Source organism: Corvus moneduloides, chromosome 2 (assembly GCF_009650955.1).
Source record: "Corvus moneduloides isolate bCorMon1 chromosome 2, bCorMon1.pri, whole genome shotgun sequence".
Classification (NCBI taxonomy): Eukaryota; Metazoa; Chordata; class Aves; order Passeriformes; family Corvidae; genus Corvus; species Corvus moneduloides.
The window spans coordinates 30,863,210-30,882,882 of NC_045477.1; the positions used below are offsets into that span (position 1 = coordinate 30,863,210).

General features: G+C 48.2%; 1 protein-coding gene across 4 annotated transcripts; it reads left to right on the top strand.

Annotated features, from left to right (window-relative positions):
* Positions 1-1,555: 1,555 nt before the first annotated feature.
* PHC1 (polyhomeotic homolog 1) lies at positions 1,556-19,508 on the top strand. 4 transcript variants are annotated; one of them, XM_032098945.1, is made up of 16 exons: positions 1,556-1,634; positions 5,429-5,590; positions 6,192-6,302; positions 7,476-7,553; positions 8,068-8,109; positions 8,316-8,465; positions 9,377-9,532; positions 10,365-10,863; positions 11,181-11,941; positions 13,561-13,708; positions 13,818-14,026; positions 14,616-14,730; positions 15,324-15,432; positions 16,108-16,258; positions 16,784-17,015; positions 17,313-19,508. In XM_032098945.1, exons 2-16 carry the CDS (start codon positions 5,477-5,479, stop codon positions 17,465-17,467), a joined length of 3,030 nt encoding a protein of 1,009 aa, XP_031954836.1. In that variant the 5' UTR covers positions 1,556-1,634; positions 5,429-5,476; the 3' UTR covers positions 17,468-19,508. The 4 variants fall into 4 exon arrangements, with proteins under 4 accessions (XP_031954836.1, XP_031954838.1, XP_031954839.1 ...); XM_032098946.1 differs by lacking the exon at positions 1,556-1,634 and adding an exon at positions 2,071-4,898; XM_032098947.1 differs by lacking the exon at positions 8,068-8,109 and having other exon boundaries at positions 17,313-17,625.
* The last annotated feature ends 165 nt before the right edge of the window (positions 19,509-19,673 follow it).

Sequence of the window (19,673 nt, forward strand, 5' to 3'; positions counted from 1 at the left end):
AAAATTACAGAATGCTTTGGGTTGGAAGGAACATTAAAGATGATCTAGTCCCAAACCCTAAGCTCATGGACAGGGACGCCTTCCACTAGACCAGATGGATCAAAGCCCCATCCAACCTGCACTTGAACACCTCCAGGGATGGGACATCTGTAGCTTCTCTGGGCAACCTGTGCCAGTGCCTCACCACCCTCACAGTAAAGAATTTCTTTCTAATACCTCATATAAACGTGCTCTTTTTCATTTTGGAGCCATTGCCCCTTGTCCTGTCACTATGTGCATACATAGTTCCTTTCCACTTAACATCTAACAATGACATTACAGTTAAAAATTCGTAAGTTTACCATAATCAACCACTCTTACCCTAAGCCAGGCAACTGACAGGCAACAAAGGGATGCTCTTTGAGAGTAATCAAGAGAAGCAAGGTCCAAGTGCCTACACAGCACAGATTCTCTTCTAACAGTTGCCAGCAAGCTCTAGCACTGTGGTTTCTTTACCCTGTTCATGAAGGTTTCCACTGTGCACCTCTACATGTTCTCTACACGATGAAGGCAGAAAAACCTCCTGCTGTGTCCTGTTTGTTCATCAAAGCTTGTTCCAGGTACCAACACAAACAGTTTACAACCTACATTCTTCTCCCCGGCAACTAGAACAGGACAAGAAGATAATAGTCTTTAGCTGTGCCAGGGGAGGTGTAAGCTGGACAACAGGAGGAATTTCTTCATAGAAAGGGTGATTAGACATTGGAATGGGCTGCCCTCGGAGGTGGTGGAGTCACCGTCCCTGGACGTGTTTAAGACTGGATGTGGCACTCGGTGCCATGGTCTAGTTGCCATGATGGTGTTCGGTCACAGCTTGGACTCGATGATCTTAGAGGTCTTTTCCAACCTAACTGATTCTGTGATACATAAAACGACTAACGTTTAACAAGGTTAATCAGTCACCAGAAGGACGGACGGTGAAGCGAGCCCCGGCACCGGGGACACACGCTCAGGCTGGCGAAGAGCGCTCTGCGGCCGCCGAACACCCGGGCTGCGATTCTCATCAGCACCGCGATGCCTCGGTGCCCGCCCCGCAGGCCCAGCAGGGCGGGGCGGCCGCTCCCGCTGTTCCCGCCGCTCCGGACCGCGTCCCGCCAGGCTCCCGCTCCCGTCACCAGGGCAACGGGCAAGCGGCGCCCAGGGAAGGCACCACGTGCCCGGAAGCGCCTCGAGGGAGGAAGTGACGGAGCGCCGGGGGAGCCCCGGAGGCCGAGATTTAAAAAAGAAAACCAAAAAAAAAACCAACAACAAAAAAATCAAAACAAAAAAAGGAAAAAAGGGACCAAAAAGAGGGATACGGAGGGGGCGGGCGGAGCGGGCGCGAGTCCCGCCCCCCGGGGCCGCCCCGCCAGACCGCGGCCCCGCCGGAGCCGCCGCCAGGTCCCGCCCCCGGCCCCGCCCGCCCCGACACCGGAGCTGCCGCCCCGCCCCGCCCGCTCGGCCGGGCCCGGCTGCCCGCGCGCGGGGGGCGTGTCGGGCGCGGTGGCGGCGGCGGCGGCGGCGCGGGGGCTCCGGTGCGGCGGCAGCGCGGGTCCCGCGGGCGGGCGGGGGGCGGCGGAGCGGAGCGGAGCGGGGCAGAGCCGTGGCGGCTGCAGGTGAGGCGGGGCCCGGGGCGCGGGCGGCCGCGGCGGGGAGAGTTCTCCGGAGCCGGCGCGGGATGGAAGTTGACAGCGGCGGCGGAGCAGCCATTGTCTGCCCGGCCCGGCCCGGCCCCGGGCAGCTCCCCCGCGCAGCCCCGCTCCCGCGCCCGGGCAGCCGCCGCCCGGCTTCAGGCATCCTGCGGCGCATCCCGCCTCCCGCCGCGGCGGGGCTGCGGGCACGGCACGGCACGGGCGGGCAGGGCGCCCGCACGCCGTGTCGGATGAACTTTGCTGCCGGAGTTGCCGGCGGCCTGGGTGGCTGCCGCCGTGGTGTCCGCTTCCATCCTTCCCTTCTTCCATCCTTCCCTCCGTCTCTCCCGCCGGCGGCCGGGCGAGGCGCTTGGCGGGGAAAGGCGGGCTGGGCACCGAGGGGTGGGGACCAGGTGGTGCGCGGGTCCTGCAGTGCTCCAGCGTCGCACCCACTGCTGCTTCCAGAGCATCCCAGAGCAGAGTCAGCGTGTCCCGGCAGTTCCACACCTCTGCTTGTGTGGCTTGGAAACTGTTATAGAAACATATAGTAACAGCAGCGAGTATGCTGTAGTCCCGGGTGCTAATTTTTCTCCCCCAAACCTGTGACGTAAACCCGTGCAAATCTTACGTGTTGCCTAACTTAGTTTCTCAAGGATGAAGTGACAAAACCACTTAAAAAGTTAGGAAATGTTCTGCAGGCAGCAGTCGTGTCCCGGAGGGAATGGATGGGGTGAGCGAGTAAAACTTTTCTACCTCCTACCTAGTGCTCAGTGATTAGAGTAATGTTTGGCTTGACTCTTGTCTGTCCTTGTGCTTGAGAAAGGTCAGGAGCTTGTAGATGGGGCACCTGTGGTGTTCTCGGTGTGTGCTGAGATCAGCAGTGTGGGTTAGGCTCTGGACTGGCCCACGTTCTCATGCTTGTACTGCTGCCTGAGCCAGTTTTCTCCCTTCTCCTTCCCGTCCTTTCTGCTGTGTGGTCATTCCTGCCATGGTGCTAAAAAGCTTTTGTATCCTTCTGTGTCTGCCTTTTAGGGGTGCAGTTCTAACTGTTGTTCGAAGGTTAATTTCCCGTAATGGCCATGTTGTAACTCTGGGTTGGTTTTTTTTTTTTGTTTGGAAAATCCATGGTTTAATAATTTTTAGTAGGTTATCCATCTCATGGAGCAGCGAGCTGAGTCAAGTGATGTGATAGCCCAGTGATCACTAGATTTTTGTAAGAGGAAGGTGCTTGGAGATGCAGTTGGAGGAGGGGAAAGGGTATAATTCTGCTATTTGGTGTGGAAATGGCCTGTGTTTGGATCGGATTACACTAACATGGAACTTAGATCCTTAGATGAACTTGCTTGGGGAAATGCTGTGCCTTTTTCGCTTTTGTGTTTGGAAAGGGTTTTGCTGGATAACTCTCCTTGCTGTGAGTGACTTAAAATTCTTACTGCCCTTCTGCAAAGGGAGTGTACGCTTCTCTATCCGTGTCTCCAAAAGGTTTTCTGCCTACACAGAGACCAAAATTTTTCGATGCTTCATGCCTGAGGTGTTTCAGTAAGATTCCCTTTGTGCTAGGACCTGATTTTAACAAGATCTAGCTCAATATGGAGCTTTCAAAAATGCTGGAAATCTTAGGAATCGGTGGTGCTGAGGAAACACAGATTGGTTGTGGAGCAGAGCACCAAGGCAGAAGCCTGGTTTCTCCTGGTGAAGCTGTTGAGGGTAAGGGTATTTGCTGTAGCTAAGGTGAACATTAGTTATATCCTTCCCTCTCTCACTGGCACTTGTGGCATTAGAAGTAAGGTAATTCACCTCACTGATCTGGGAGAAGATGGGGTTTTAGGGTACCTTTTCTGCGGTTAGCAAGTTGATCTAATGAGCACCAGAAGCGAGGTGAAGGAGGAGGATCTGTGTGGGGAGGTTGAGGGTCGACAAGGGAAATTGTCACCTGATGGCATCTGAGCTAGTAGAGAACTTGGTGTAATGTGTGGAGCATCACATGCATTTTAACCCCACCCGAACTGCTTTATTTATCCACCAGAGTTTCCTTCTCTCAAAAAGTCTATATTCTCTCCCTTCTCAGTTTGTGTATTTTCAGGCTTCATTTAATTTTTCCCCTCTGGGGTAAGATCCTTGAGGCAGTTGCTTTTCCAAGAGCTTTATATTCTAGGTAGGTTTATTGACTAGCTGTTTCTAGCTGAAATAGAGTTGTACCTGAAGACAGCAGTGGCCAGTTAGGAGGAGGTGTGTCTCAGTTGAGGAGAAGGTGGCCACTGCTGAAGCAGTGCAGGAAGCCAGTTTTGGATCAGCAGGGAGATGCCTGGGCAGGACTTGAGGGCAGATGGATGTGGAAGACCAGACTGGAGCAGCAGCACTCTGCTTGCCAGTTAAAGAGTTTTCCAGAGTTTGAGGAGTAGGTTTGAAGCAGCAGTTCCTCATTTAGCAGCCCATTCTCTGCAGTGTTAATGCTTTGCCCTACTTTAAAGTCATCTGCTGCCCTTAACACCATTTCAGAATGTATAAAGTAGTCTGGCTGAGCCTATTGTTGCACCTCCTTTTCTGCTGCACTGGTCTGTTTACTTATATGCCAGGAAAATGTTTGGTGAAGGCTATGAAGCTCAGAATCTCTGGATTTAAAAAGGGCTAGGCTAGATAAAGGGGCTGTGCTGGCGCTCAAGCTCCTGGAAGCTCAGTTAGAGGGGTATCATTTAGAGGTCTCAGATACACTACAGGGGAACCAGCCGGTACTTTGGAAACAAATAGGCTGTCAGTGGTAGTAAGATTATCAGAAATATTTTTTTTTTAAATCTTACATGGAGTTTTAATCTTCTAAAAAGATCAGGTTGTTTGGGTTTTTTTCCAGTGGAATTCTGTTGAATAATCACTTTTGCTCCCTTTTCTGACTCTAGCCCCTCCTGCTGCTACTCTCTGTGTAGCTCATGTTGCTGCAGGAAACTCCCTGATCATCTCAATGTGTTACTCTTCTGCTAAGCACTCTCTTCAGTCTCACTTCTCTTCCTCTTGGCTGATGAAAGCCTTCTCCAGTCCTTTCTCAGTCCTGCAACTCATCTTTCTGCTGCTGGAAGATCTCCCTGGTTCTGCATGACCTCTTCAGCAGCTTTTGCCTCACAACTGTTGCCAGTGAACACTTCATCCGCTCTGCTTCTGATTCTGTTCCTCCTGAAAGGAACTTGCCACCACAGATGCCAGTTTCTAGTCTAATATTCAAGTTAAGATCTGTCGGGAGCAACAAGTAGCTGGAAGGTTTGTGTGATCAGAAGAAGAAAGAGTTGAGGGCTGGGGGCTAAACTGGGAGGAAGAGGGACCGAGGTGGTATCAGTAGGGCATTGGAGCTGAACGACTGGAGGAAGAGAGGATCAGAAATTGCCAAAGTGCATTGGAGGACTGGAAGCACAGTGCAATTTGCCTCAATTCACTAGTCTCTCTTGAAAGGAGTGGCAGTCAGGTCTGTAACCAGAATTGTTTCAATGAGCTGCAGCTGGTCCTTCACTCCACTACCTTTTTAAGAGTTCAGGATGCTGTAGCTTCCAACTATCGCATAGCAATAAAAATACGAGACCATGTGCATTACATTCCTGATGGTGGTAATAAAAGATGTAAACTGTGAGTATGATTTCTGGGTGATTTCAGAATCCTGGCTTCCCTGGTCCCTGCCATGTAGCAAAGCTGTGTAGGGAGCCTGGTATTGAGATATTCTAGTACAAAAGCTGTGTAATGTAGTGAAATACAGTTCGGTTCTTTCTGTAGCCTGACTTAGTTTCCAATTCTTTCAGTGTGGATCTGGAGTCCATCTCAGCCTGAGCTCCTGGGATCGTGTCGCCATGGAGACCGAAAGTGAGCAGAACTCCAACTCCACCAGCGGGAGCTCCAGTTCTGGAGGAAGCACCCGTCCTCAGATCTCACAGATGTCTCTCTATGAGCGACAGGCAGTACAGGTGAGACACGGGTATGCTCTGGGATGGCAGTGCATCACTGGAAGGTGGTGGTGAGCCCTTTTCTGTTCCTGTGAGTTGTTGTGTGTCAAGATGGGATCGTGCTCAGAAGATTGTTATGTTTTCAGATTTAGAAATTCTCACGCTAGACCTGATGTTTAGTTCTTGTAGGCTGAGGCTTCATGTTTTATATGTTACTCTTTCAGCGTCCAGCCTCCTAGATTTAATCTGTACTGTGATCCAATAGACTGGTTTTAGCCTGCTGTTGTAGAGTAAGTCAGTTTGCCATCCCAGTTCCTCTATGCCCTCCATACACAAACTACACGGGAGCACTTGTCTGCCTGTGTGAGCATGCCCATCCCCAGATTCCTGAAGTTTATTAAAGTCTTGCAAGTGTGATTCCCACTGTCCTGGAATACACCTGTTATTCAGTATGTTGCCAAATTTGTAACTGTACTACGGATTTGGATGTGCTAATCTGCTGCCTGCTTTTTCATGTGGTCTGGGGATGTTCTCATGGCTGTTACTTGTTTCTTCATTGCTCTCTTCAATCACATTTCAACGGTATGCAATTTTTGACAATTGGGTTTTCTTCTTTATCTAGGCCCTGCAGGCACTCCAGAGACAGCCCAATGCAGCCCAGTACTTCCATCAGTTTATGCTCCAGCAGCAGTTTAACAGTGCCCAACTTCACAGCCTGGCTGCTGTCCAGCAGGTGAGTTGCCAAGAGGCAGAAGGAGAGGAGTTGGATCATTCTCTGGGGAAGATCCAGAGGTTCTCTTTCTATACAGTGCCTTGTGCACCAAGTCATCCTGATCCCAGATGAGACAATGAGTCCCTAAACACATTGTTCAGAGTTAATACCAACAGCTACTCAGCTGGAAGCCTGAAGCGAAGATTCATTTGTTTTTCAGGTGCAGAGCAGGGGAACATAAAATTTGGCATCCCCATCAAGGAACTTGCACTTCAGGGCCTGTGACTGCCCCCTGCACCTTCTTTAAATAAAAGATGTGTGATTAAATCAGCAGTGGATGCAGTAGTGTTTAAAAACTAGATTAAAGGGAACAGTGAGTTGTTACTTCTCTGAGAATAAATGGCTGTGTTTGCATGAAATTTCAGGCAGCATTCTCTGAAATTTCTGACTTGGAACTTAGTAGCTCATGTTTTCTTCACCAGCAAGAGGGTAAACCTGTCCAACCAGGAGGTTGTCTCTAATTGAGACATATACAGATCAATATAAATCAATGTATTTTATGATCTATAATTGTTGAGTGATTTATTTTTCTTTGTCAACTTTGCTCACCTACTAGACTTAATTATCAGTTTAAAATGGATTATGTTTGACATGAATACATTCTGTTTGTGTAGCAATATCTCAGTAGCTGTACTCCTTAGCATTGTGATCGTTCTCTAAATCCCTGACTGCAGTCTTATAGTATAGAAGGAATAGAATCCTCTCATCGGTTTTGCACAAATCTTAGCTACAAAACCAACTAAACTCATGCAGGGGAATTCCCATGGCAGCAGAGAGGGGGAAATAAAGAAATTTTCAATATTTATGTTCTTCCACAAACCATATGCTCTGTAATCTGAATTTTGTTACTTGGAGTGCTATCATTGCATTGCTACTAAACTGCCTAATTAGCCCAACAAATTACTAATATTGCAGGGAACGTCTGGGTGTTAACAGTGAATTTTGGCATCAGGGTGAGGGTTGTAGTGTGTAGTATGATAAGCTGGGCAAGAGTAGTGCATGTACCCATGGGTGGAAGGACTGGAGATCATACACTCTGATGGTAAGGGACTAGGTGTTCTGACAGAGCCAAATAATTGAGCTGGATTGAAAAGTTTGTTCAGGCACTCATTTTCCTGTCAATCTCTCTTGCAGGCTACGATTGCGGCCAGTAGACAGGCCAGCTCCCCCAACACTAGCACCTCGCAACAGACCACCACCACCCAGGCTTCTGTAAGTAAAACTGCTCCCTCACACACATATCGAAGCCTCCCTCCCACTCCCCACTTTGTTCTGTCTCCTGCTTGTCTTTTTAAGATGCACACGGCTTCTAAGAATGCTGGGAAACAACAAGATGCAGACAACTTTGAGGATTTGGGGTGCTGTCATTACCAGATAAGGTTTTTGGGTGCGAGAGGCCTCTTAGCTGGAAAGGAAGACATGGATCTCTGTTTGCTGAGGCTTTTGGGGATACGTTGTCATGGATTAGAAAAAGATCAGGACTTCTAAGAAGGAGTCGTGAGCAGCTTGAAAAGTGTCCTGGTTTGAGACAAAAAGGAATGTTCTTTTTGTCTTAGGCAGAGTAGTAGTTTGTTGATTGAGAGGATGTCTGGTTTTGTAGTGAGTGTTGAGGAGCTTGGATTTGGTCAGAGAGTAGGTGAGTTGGTAGAGAAGGTTTTGTGGGTTTTTTTACCTTTACTTGGGAGGCTGGAGAAAATGATGTATTTTTTTGGATCTCTTATTGCAGTTGCATGCTAACAGTGATTCTCAAGCTCAGCATACAAATGAGGTCAGTATCCAGGGCTTTGGCTAATTTAGATTGTGTAGCCTTTAGGACAAGCCGTCTAAGAGAAGAACTTTCTTCTTCTTGGTCCCCTGTGGGATACAGGAAAAAACTAAAATGTCTGTTCTGACTGTACCCCGCTAAGTGTATTTGTACTTATTTCTTGGCCTCCATCTCTTTATATGTGATTTGAAGCTTTTTTCTCTTCTAAGATCAACCTTGCCACCACCTCAGCTGCTCAGCTGATCAGTCGGTCCCAGAGCGTGAGCTCCCCCAGCGCCACCACGCTGACGCAGTCTGTGCTCCTCGGGAACACCACCTCACCGCCTCTCAACCAGTCACAGGCACAGATGTACCTTCGGGTAAGCCATGTGCCTCAAAACGTGTCCTGACTATGGGCCCCACTTACCAGCCACTACCAAATTTCACTGCTTGGGATTACCAACACTTATGGACTAACCTAGCATTAAGGATGTTGCAGTATATTTTAAAATGGGATGGGGAAGCTCTCATTCCTGAAACCACAAGTTTGACTCTGGGCTCAGCTTTTGAGGTAGATGAGCGTTGTATTGTGTGGCTCAGGTGAGAATGTTAACAACCATGTGTGTCTCTGCTCTGCATAGATGTTAAAGGTTCCATAGCACTTCTCACTAGAGTGTAAATGTGAAATATATGTCCTAGACTTGAATGTAGCTCACAGAAATAAAGCTACTCTTCTGGTTCAGTGCTGGAACAAATATGTGGTAAGTTACTCTCCTACTGCTTGCTGAGCTCAGCGGTGTAAATCAGAATTCAAGTAAGCCTAGAGAAATAAGTCAATGTGAACAAATGTCACCCTTTTAATTGCTTTGAAGTGCACCTAGGTAGAAGGCGTTAAGCTTGACAATGGAGTTAGTCTGGGGTTTGGTTACCTACTTGCAAAATATTTTCTGTTTTTCAGTTGACTTCAGATACAGATTTTAATACCCTTCTTTTTAAGCAGCACTAATCTTGGATGTACGTTCTTTTATCACTGTTTTTCAGCCAGTTCTGGTTATACAGCCTTGGGCAGTCTGTGAGAGTTAGCCCAGGCCTATGTTTGATAGAAGAGTGCTTGTTTCCTGCTTCGGAGGGTTATGTTCAGTGTTACAGTACAGGGAGGGTTGATGGCTTTGCAGTGTGTGACATTGCAGCCCAATGTTCCTTTGTAATCTCTTTGCTTGTGGTTTTTTTTGTCTTTCTTTTTCTCTTCTACCTCCATTCCTTTCATTCCACATCACCTTATCCTCAACAGCCACAGCTGGGGAACCTGTTGCAGGTGAACCGGACCTTGGGCCGCAATGTGCCTCTTGCCTCCCAACTCATCCTGATGCCCAATGGGGCTGTGGCTGCTGTCCAGCAGGAGGTGCCACCCACTCAGTCTCCTGGGGTCCATGCAGACACAGACCAGGTGAGTGATTCCCCTCCCAGAGTCCTTCCTTTCCCCTGCTTCTGCCACACCACACTCTTGTCTTTGTCTCAAACTGTCCCTGTATAGCAGATTAGAGCTATTTTATCCCCAGCCTGTGTCCCTGTGCAGGGAGGAGATTTTGCCACCATGTTTTCATGCTTGTTTTTTGCCTCCAGAGATGAGATTAATTTCTGCTTGAAATTTCGGAGGTGGGCACAGGCTGGATCAGTCCCACCTTCACAGTTTCTTGGTTGTGCTTGTGTGAAAAGAACTCTTGTTCTATGTAGTTTTCAGTCACTCTGCAATTAAGAGTCTTTGCCAGAGGTAGTATTCCTTCATCCAGTTGGTTCATTGTTGTGAAGTAAATACAGAGGATGGCAGCACCAAAACGCAGAGGAACTGGTGAAGTTGGAAGGGGTAGATCCATGGGCCTGGGGGAGGCAGGTGCACACAAATTGGAAAGGAATGACTAGTCTTTAAAGGGGTATCTCAGTGCTTTTAGAGCCATGCTAAGATGGGTCCTATTAATGCCTGGGTCTGGAGGCTGTCTCATGCCTTGGAGAAAGACTGTGTCCCCAAATCCTGTTTACCAAGTGCCGTGAGATCTTTAATTTCCATCTGAGATTAGGCAGGAGAGAGTTCAGGATAATGTGCTTCCTGAGGAGGGCTGTGCCTGAGCTTTTCTCTGTAGTGTTAGCAGCTCCTCACATGAGACTTGAGGCATCAACTCAGCCTGCATCCCAGCAGTGTGTTGCTTACGCGTACTTGGTCACACTCCCAGCAAGTACCGTGTACAAAGCGAGTGGATTCTGTTTGGTGTGTGTGTCTCTAGGTGCAGAACTTGGCTGTGAGGAGCCAGCAGACCTCTGCCACTAACGCCCAGCTCCAAGGCTCTGCTCAGAAGACAGCCCTGCCAGGAAGCTCCCAGGCTTCGGGCCTACCGCAGGCCACCAGCACGGGCCAGACCATGGCCGTGGCCCAGGCCTCCTCCAGCGGGCCGGGCCAGTCCCTCAACCTGAGCCAGGGAGCAGCAGGCAGCAATGGTGTCTCTGGGGGTGTGGTGGCCAGTGGTGGGAGCCAGCCCTCCATGGGATTGAGCCAGAGCTCCGTGGCAGGTGCCGCTGGCAGTTGCCAGAGGAAAGGCACAGGGGTGGTTCAGCCATTGCCAGTGGCGGCTGCCCAGGCTGTGACTGTCAGCCAGGGGAGCCAGACAGAGACAGAGAATGCAGCCGCAAAGAAGGGTGACACGGACAGTGGTGGACAGCAAACGGTGGGCATGAACCTCACCAGGACTGCTACCCCAGCACCCAGCCAGACGCTGATCAGCTCAGGTAAGCACTCATCTGGTTTTTTTCTCTTCAAAACCATTGGGCTTTCACAAGAATGATATCTGAAAGCCTGGTGGTAAAAGGTTTTCCAGCACATCTCCCAGCTTCTGTCCTCCCAGACACTTGTCTCAAGGGGTTATCCCTTTCTATTAGCACAAGAAGTTGATTTAGTCCCTCATGTCCTCTGCCAGTAAGCTGTCAGTCATTTTGTAGTTTAATGTCTCAAACCAGTGCAGTGGCTGCCTTATTTTTGTTGTTGTTCTCAGCTGCACTGTTGCTAACTTTTGTGCTCTGTTTTTTCTTACTCTGTGTTTGTATAGCAACGTATACGCAGATCCAGCCACACTCACTGATCCAACAGCAGCAGCAGATCCATCTGCAGAAGCAGGTGGTGATCCAGCAGCAGATAGCCATTCATCACCAGCAGCAGTTCCAGCACCGCCAGTCCCAGCTGCTCCACACAGCCACCCATCTCCAGCTGGCTCAACAGCAGCAACAGCAGCAAGCAGCATCTCTGACCCAGCAGCAGCAGCAAGCTCAGCCTCCACAGCAGCAGGCTCCCCCCCAAAACCAGCAGCAGGCACAGACCCTTGTGGTGCAACCTATGTTGCAGTCCCAGCCACAGCATTTACAGCTCCAGCAGGACAGTCCGTGCCAGCCAGCCACCAAGTCACCTGTTCCTATTCAGTCAAAATCTCTGGTCACCCCCATCAAACCCCCTCAGCTTGGGCCTGCCAAAATGTCAGCAGCACAGCAGCCTCCGCCACACATCCCTGTGCAGGTAGTGGGCACTCGGCAGCAGGGCTCAGGCCAGGCCCAAGCACTGGGCTTGGCTCAGATCGCTGCAGCAGTGCCCACATCCCGTGGAATGCCGGCTGTAGTCCAGCCTGTTTCCCAAACCCATGCTGCTTCCCCATCATCATCTTCAGCTCCAGCATCCTCACAGGAAGCTCCCCCTCTCACCACAGGGGTGAATTTGGCACAAGTTCAAGGCACAGCCCACATGGTGAAGAGCCCAGCTTCCTCTCCAGTTGTGGCTCAGATGCCAGCAGCATTCTACATGCAGTCTGTCCAGTTGCCAGTAAGTGATACCATTGAGAAGGAGAATAGCATATGGATTCTCTTTGTTCATTCCTAGGACACCAATCGCAGTCCAGGCCCAGGTCAGTGGGATGGGATGGGTAAGGGGTTTGGGGAAAGGGATGTGGAGACTTTTTTACTCTCAAAACCACTAATTCCAGTCCAACCCCTGGGGTTACTGACTACAAGCATTTCTTTTACACATTATCATTCAAAGGCTTGCATGAAGTTAATAGGTGAGACTCAGAGCCTGCCCCAAATGGAGTAGGTGTCCACATCACATACTCATGAGTATCACATTTAACAGTGGGGTTGGGTTGACCTTGGCTGGCTGCTGGGTGACCACCAAGTTGCTGCTCTATTACTCCCCCTTTACAACACAACAGGAGGAGAAAAATACAGTGAAAAGCTTGTGGGTTGAGATAAAGATGTGGTGATTGCTTGCCAATTACCATCATGGGCAAAACAAACTCAGTTATGGAAATTAATTTAATTTGCTGCCAATTTAGTGTAGGATAATTGGAAATAAGAACAAATCCAAAAAACACCTCCCCCCTTTTTCACAGGCTCAGTTTCACTTCTGACTCTTCTGCCTCCTCCCTCTGAATGGTTCAGGAGGACAGGAAATGGGATTTGTGGTCAGCTCATAAGGGTTTGTGTCTCTCTCATGCATTTCCCTTGCTTTAGCATGGGGGAATCCCTCCCATGGGATACAGTCCTTCACAAAGAATACAGTCCTTCATAAAGTCTTTCTTCAGTGTGGGTCTTTCCCACAGGCTGCAGTTTTTCATGAACTGCTGCAGTGTGGGTACTTCTGGGTTACAGATCCCTTGGTGTGTTGTACCAGCCACTGACTCTAGGCCTCAGAGGATCCCCTAGCAACAGGCTATGCAGAGGAAATTCATGTTCTATAGGCCTTGTCCATGCTGTTATGAATTGTCCAGCTAGGGCCTAAATCCCTGGGAGGAGAGCACTTCGCCAGCTCAGATCATGGAGTCATAAATAATTGGAATTAAAAAGAACCTTAAAGATCATATAATTCCAACATGCCTGCCATGGGCAGGAACACCTTTTCAGTAGACTGGGTTGCACCATCCAGCCTTGCCTTGAACACCTCCTTAGCCAGCTGCTGAGACTCTTTCTAAATTCTCTCTGCTTCTTCAGGAAGGTGTCACAGGATTTGTCTGATTTTTAGAGCGGGAGGACAATTCTGCTCTTGGTGAATGTGTGTGCCCTACTCTATCAACTCTCCATTGAAACTGATCTGATTTATCCAAAAGCCTGGAAACTGCTGGGTGAATGCTATTCCATTTCTTCCTGCAATAATCCATTGAGGTTTACACGGTGTCCTTATATTATGCCAATGTATCAACATGGCTTGGGACACCAGATCCTAGTCCGTGGCGTGGTAGTGAGTCTTCTCAAGCTTTGTTCCTTGCTAGGCAAATGCTCCCAAGTTGAGGTATGTACTGAAGGAGCTAGAGGCATCTCCAGAAGAAACCAGGCTGGAAATCAAGTATGATGGAGCAGGATGCATCTTTTTTTTTTTTGTTTTTGATCTGGCTTGTTCTTTGCTTTGGAGCTTTCTATCTGCTTACGTGTTACTCTTTATTCATGCAGGGCAAATCTCAGACGTTGGCAGTAAAGCGCAAGGCAGAGTCAGAGGAGGAGAAGGAGGAGTCGCCCAGTGTCACTGCACTCCTGCCTGCCAGGTCCTCTCCCGTAACAGACAGCCCCAAAAACATGGAGGAGAAGAGTGGCCTTGGAGGTGAGGTACAAAGGAGAGCTCTGATTGTGTGTGCTATTGACCTGATCTTGAATTTCATTTGGAGTAGGCAGAGCAAAGGTAACTGACTCCTGTGCTGTTAACTTTCCAGATAATTCTGATACTGCTGCCGTTGCAACTCCCAATGCCTCATCAAATGAAGGAGCCTCAGTCACCCCCACCTCTGCTTCCACCCCAAACCTGGCAATGGTGTCACGTCAGATGGGAGACTCCAAACCTCCTCAAGCCATTGTCAAGCCCCAGATCCTCACACACATCATTGAAGGCTTTGTCATCCAGGAGGGAGCAGAGCCCTTTCCAGTAGGGATTTTTTTGTTGTTGGGGAAGGTGGTGTAGCACTTTCTTGGGAGGGTGGTGTACTTCCATCTTTGCATAGGAGTATCTTTCCCCATATTCCAATTCAGCATTTTTAGCCTGAGACACAGACAGTGAAGAGGAAGGGAGGGGAGGGAGGTGTCATGAATGAAGCAAGACATTAAGAGGTGTCATTAAAGAGAAGGGGTTTGAAGGAGTAAAACAAGTGTTGCAGCAACTGCTTACTCCAGTAGTCACCAAAGCAATAATTAATGCAGGAATTGTAAGGAGGCTCTCCTCTCTCTGAGGGAAAGATGCATTTTGAACAGGCAGCAAGTGAAGTTGAAGTAAATAAGGGGAAATGGAGTCACATGGAATTGGATGTTATTCAGGGCAGATACTGCTTGGGGATCTTTAAATGAACCACCAAGCCTGTGAGTCAGGAAGCTGTAATGACTTTTTTCAGTATCTCTCCTTCCCTATTAGGCAGAAAGATTCTTCTGAGCTGTATTTTGAGCTGCACATTCCTTGGCAGAGGGTGGTGGACGCAGGGAATCCTTTACTAGTGGGTCCAACTCATTCTCTCTCTATCCAGGTGGGTTGTTCTCAGCTGCTGAAAGAATCTGAAAAACCACTGCAGGGAGAGGCTCCTTCTGGCCAGAATGAAAACCTGTCTAGCAATTCTCTGGGAGAGGATAGTGCTTCCGTGGGTGAGTTTCAGCACCAGGAGGACTAGCTAGTGTTACTGAAAGTTTCTGCTCTGTATTACTTACTTTATACATTATGGACTTGTATCTCTTCCTGCTAATTCCTTGGAGACTCAAGCTGCGGAACGAGGGTCTGGCTTTTTTTGAGCGCCAGCAGACCGACAATGCTTTTTTTGTTGTTGTAAATGTCATCTAACACATCCTGTATCAGTAGTAAGCAGGAGATTCTGAACTGTACCTGTCTGTAATGACTGAAGGCTGCGAAGGCTGTGTGGACAGAGCAGAGAGTGCAGTGGTGGAGGTTTCCCCCACAGCCTTGTAGAATGTGAGGAATACACTATGTTTTGCTTGTTCCATGAAGTGGTACTGACCAGGAAAAAAACCTGCTCTGTTTAATATCCTGGGGTCCTAATTAGCAGAGCTTGTGCTTTGCTTTTCCCAGTTTCTTCCCCAAGCTAACTACTTACTAGATTCAGTAGAAAATAGTGCTTGGAATCTGTCTGCTCAGAGGAAGAGCAGTGCAATGGGGAATCACGGGGTGTGTGATCTGCTTCAGTTCAGATCATCAAATGGTGTGTGTCTCTGTATCTCACTAGAGCTTGACAAGAAGGCAAACTTGTTGAAGTGTGAATATTGTGGGAAGTACGCCCCGGCAACCCAGTTCCGTGGCTCCAAGAGGTTTTGTTCCATGACCTGTGCTAAAAGGTAATAACAGCAAGATGTAATATTCCTTATCTCTGACTACACATTTGCTGGAACTGGGCATGTGCCCCTTTTCCAAGTAGTGTACCACACTTCAGTGCATCTGATCCTCCCTCTGTGGCATGTACTGGCCACAAAGATCCTTTAGCACTCTAAATGATCTGTAAATGCTTCTAGGTCTGGAGAGGTGGATGTGATGCTGAGTATAAACAGGATTTCTGGCTTGCTCAGAAAATGAAGTGTGGAGGGGGAAATTCTGGGGCTGTAAAGAACCTCTCTTCAGAGAAATGTACATTTGACTGACTAAATAAATGCATACTGGTAGCTGTCTGATGCATTCATACTAGACAAAGACACATGGGAGCATTGGGGAAAAAACTGGGGAGAAGTTAGGCTAGTCATTGCTGCCTCCTGTTGATAGCAGAGTGCTTGTTATGGGTCTCTTTTCCCTCAGGGGAATGACTTAATTGACCCTTCAGATGTTAGATCAAGACTCTGATGTCCAAATATTGCTTGTGTCAGAAGTCTGGACTGGTTCCTTCCAAGGGGAAGTCTTAGAAGGAGGAGGAACAGAACCTGATGGTAAAAAGGAGTCTTACCCCCATCTAGAGCAAGGAGAAGTAGTAGGTTTAGATAGTTGCCACTTTCTAACTGCTGCTCTGCTTCTGCTTACTTGAGGTACAATGTCAGCTGCAGCCATCAGTTTCGGCTGCAGAGAAAGAAGATGAAGGAATTCCAGGAAGCCAACTACGCCCGTGTGCGCCGGCGGGGACCACGGCGCAGCAGCTCCGAAATCGCTCGAACAAAGATCCAGGGCAAGCGCCACAGGGTAAGGACACAGACCTGTCAAGGCAGGTCTGTGCAGAATTTGTCCCTGCTGGCTGTACCACTTTGTCACAGTGGATGCAGTCGTGCAGGATGTGCCAAGTGCGCACTGACACACTTGATACGCAAGGCACAGGGAGCTGTTCTCATCGCTCCTGGAGTGCAGGAAGTGTATTCACGTTTGTACTTGTTCTGTGCACTCTGTGTTCGCTCCTGTGTGCATCCTGAAGGTCTCAGTGAGTGAGATCAACTGACAGCCTTGGCAGGAAACAATCCACTTTTCCCATTTGATTAGCAGTCTTCCACAGGAATGACTTGAATTGGGTTATGGAAGAACTGAATGAGCTGTGGTTCTGATGTGAGGAAGAGAGGGAGCTCTTGTGTCAGCTGCCCCTGAACCAACAGCCAAGACAGTTGTTTCAGACTGTTGGGACAACTTCTGCTGCTCCCAGTGTCTTGTTTTGCAGCTTGTAATTGTGACTTTCTGACAAAACCCCTTTTGTTTTCTTTCTTTCTTTTGGGCTTGTAGGGCCAGGAAGACTCAAGTCGAGGCTCTGATAACTCCAGCTATGATGAAGCTTTGTCCCCTACATCTCCCGGACCCCTGTCAGTAAGGGCCAGTCATGGAGAGAGGGACCTGGCTAACTCTAATATGGCCCCACCTACCCCTGATCTACATGGCATCAACCCAGTCTTCCTGTCCAGCAATCCTAGTCGTTGGAGTGTGGAGGAAGTGTATGAGTTCATTGCATCATTGCAAGGTGAAGTTAAGATCCTCTCCTGCACTCCTGTGATCCAGTAGCATGGGGAGACTGGGAAGAAAATGGTGTCAGTGGTGCCTACTGCTTTTGAACATGTTTCTGAATTGGGGTAGATCATAGAGATGGATTCTCAAGTAGCCTGTGTGCTCAAGGAGACTGTGGACCAGAGTGGGGAAAGGGGTTGGTTAGAGTCCTAGCTTGCTTTTCTGTACCTGCCAGAGGTGCAAAGATTAGGAATGAGGGGAGTGCCCAATGCATATGTGTTTCTCACTGCTTTTTTTTTTGTTTTCTTCACAGGGTGCCAGGAAATTGCTGAGGAATTTCGGTCACAGGAAATTGATGGTCAGGCCCTGTTGCTTCTGAAGGAGGAACATCTCATGAGTGCCATGAACATCAAGCTGGGACCAGCTCTCAAGATCTGTGCCAAGATCAATGTTCTCAAGGAGACCTAAGAACTCTGAAGCCAGAGGTCTCACTTTTGCTCTGACCCCAGGGCAGCTGCCAGTTTTGGAGCATCCTGTTGGGGTAGGGAAGAATGGGACAGTCCCCTGTGGTCTTGCATTCAAGAAGAATGAGAAGGAATTTAACTGATTGAAACTGCCACGCACAAGCCCATCTCTTGGTCTCTTAATGGTGCTACAGTAAGGTTGAGGAAAACTGCCACCTGGGGCCTTTAAACAACTTTCCTTCTTCCTGATTTTGAATATGCCTCCCCTATATACCACATAAAGATATTAAGGGGATCTCTTTCTGTCTTAAAAGACTGCTGAAAGGGAACTGCCCTCACCCCTTTTTGCCACAGCAGGTCTGCTAGATCTTAGCTTTGAATATCATTGCCAGAATTCAAGGCATAGGAAGAGCTGGCCCCACGTAGACATTGGGAGCACCTGTGCTTGGGGCATTTATGAAGGGGAACTAGCAAATTACAAGTGACAGAGGTGACAAACAAGAATTTGAGCAAAAGGGGCTGCTGCTTTTCCACTTTTAAAAGTACCTAGGCTGCTCATGAACTTGGTTTAATAGCCATTCCAGCATGCATACCAAACTTGAAGGCCTGTGGCAATAGGAGCTGTCTTGTCTTCACTCTGCATGTCTACAGGAGACAGCAAAGCTAAAGTGTTGTGGCAGCTATTCACTCCAGGTGCTCCTCTCAGAACCAGTCAGAGGATTTTTCCTGAGTACTTATGACAAAGTGATGGGAAACTCAAAGGGGAGGGGGATTGTCTTACATTAGGGAACCTTGCAGCACTAGGTTTGTCTTCCCATTGTGCTAGAGCATAATTTACAGATCCAAAGCAGTCTCCAGAAGCACCAAGGCTCTTCATGAAAGGGGCTGGGGTTTTGTTTTGTGTGTTTTCTTACCAGTTTGTATTTTCTTTTTGTGTCTGTCTTCATTATCCTCAGGAGAGCTTATGGGACAAAATTTAGGCTGGCAGGATTGTACTGCTTGCCTCAGGCTTTTTTTTTGTGTTGTGTTGTAAAACGAGTATTTCTCTTTCTCAGTTACAAGGAACCAAACACACACCCTAGAACAACTCAATACTGATCTTTTAATGTGACTTCTCATTTCTAAAGCGTAGAATTTATGTTACAGGCTGAGTTTCTCCTACTCAGCCCCTCCAGGTTTGGTTGGGGGTTCTTTGGTTGGTTTTTGTTTTTTTTTATTTTAAGGACCAAATGTGGTATTCTGAAGTTTTGTAGCCAAATTGCCAAAGGTGAAAACCTGGGCAGAATTATTCTCTTCCAGAAGCAGCTCTGCTTCAAACAAACAGGCAAAATACCTGAAGGAGTTACACAAACTGTGAAGAGGTAAGTGCCCTGTAGAGCCAAATACCTGAAAGCAAGATGGTGTTATAAACCATGTATCTCAGCTTTTCTGTTTTCAGAAGTTTCACATGAATATTTGAGTGAAACATAAGACGGTTCTGTGTGTTAAGCACATACTGTTGCAGAAAAGCTGTAGTGGCATGGGAGAAAGCCTAATAGCATAGGTAGGAAAACATTAGAGATCTTTGAAATGGGCTCTTTATTGACCCATGTTAGAAAAAGAGGAAGGAAAGTGCTTAGTTGATGGATAAAATGCGGCAGCAGCTTCCTAGTCTTAAGGGCACTGTTGAATCTCACTTTTGTGACATCCTTGTTCATGTGAGAAGACTTCTGAGGCTTTGTGAATGCAAATAGGCCCAAAGGAAGCTGCCCATGCTCGTTTGTACCCTGGTACCACGGTTTGGTCTGATGTAATCTGGGGGCAGGGAAGGAGGAGGTTAGAATCAAAAATGAGCAGAGGAAGGCTGCCCTTAAACCATTTTATCCTTAGCAGGCTGGGTGTGATAAAACTCCTGTTTAGTTTGACCCTTGGCAGGGTAGGCAGGCAGGTAGCCTGCCACTGTTACCAGTTACTCCTGAGGACTGGATTTTATTTCAGTCAAATTGGAAGGTTTCACTTCTTCGTTTCATGTTCAGTGTTCTTAATAAAAAAATGCTTGATCAGGCTTTGCAGGTCTGGCTGCTTTTTAACCCCTGTCCTGAACCCAAACTTCAACCAAGTGTTTGGAAAGTACAAACTTCACCACGAAGCTACTTTTGACTGTCACTGCTCCAAAAATTAGAGTATAATCCATCCATCCCTAACTACCTGAGCTTCTGAAGTTTCAGTTT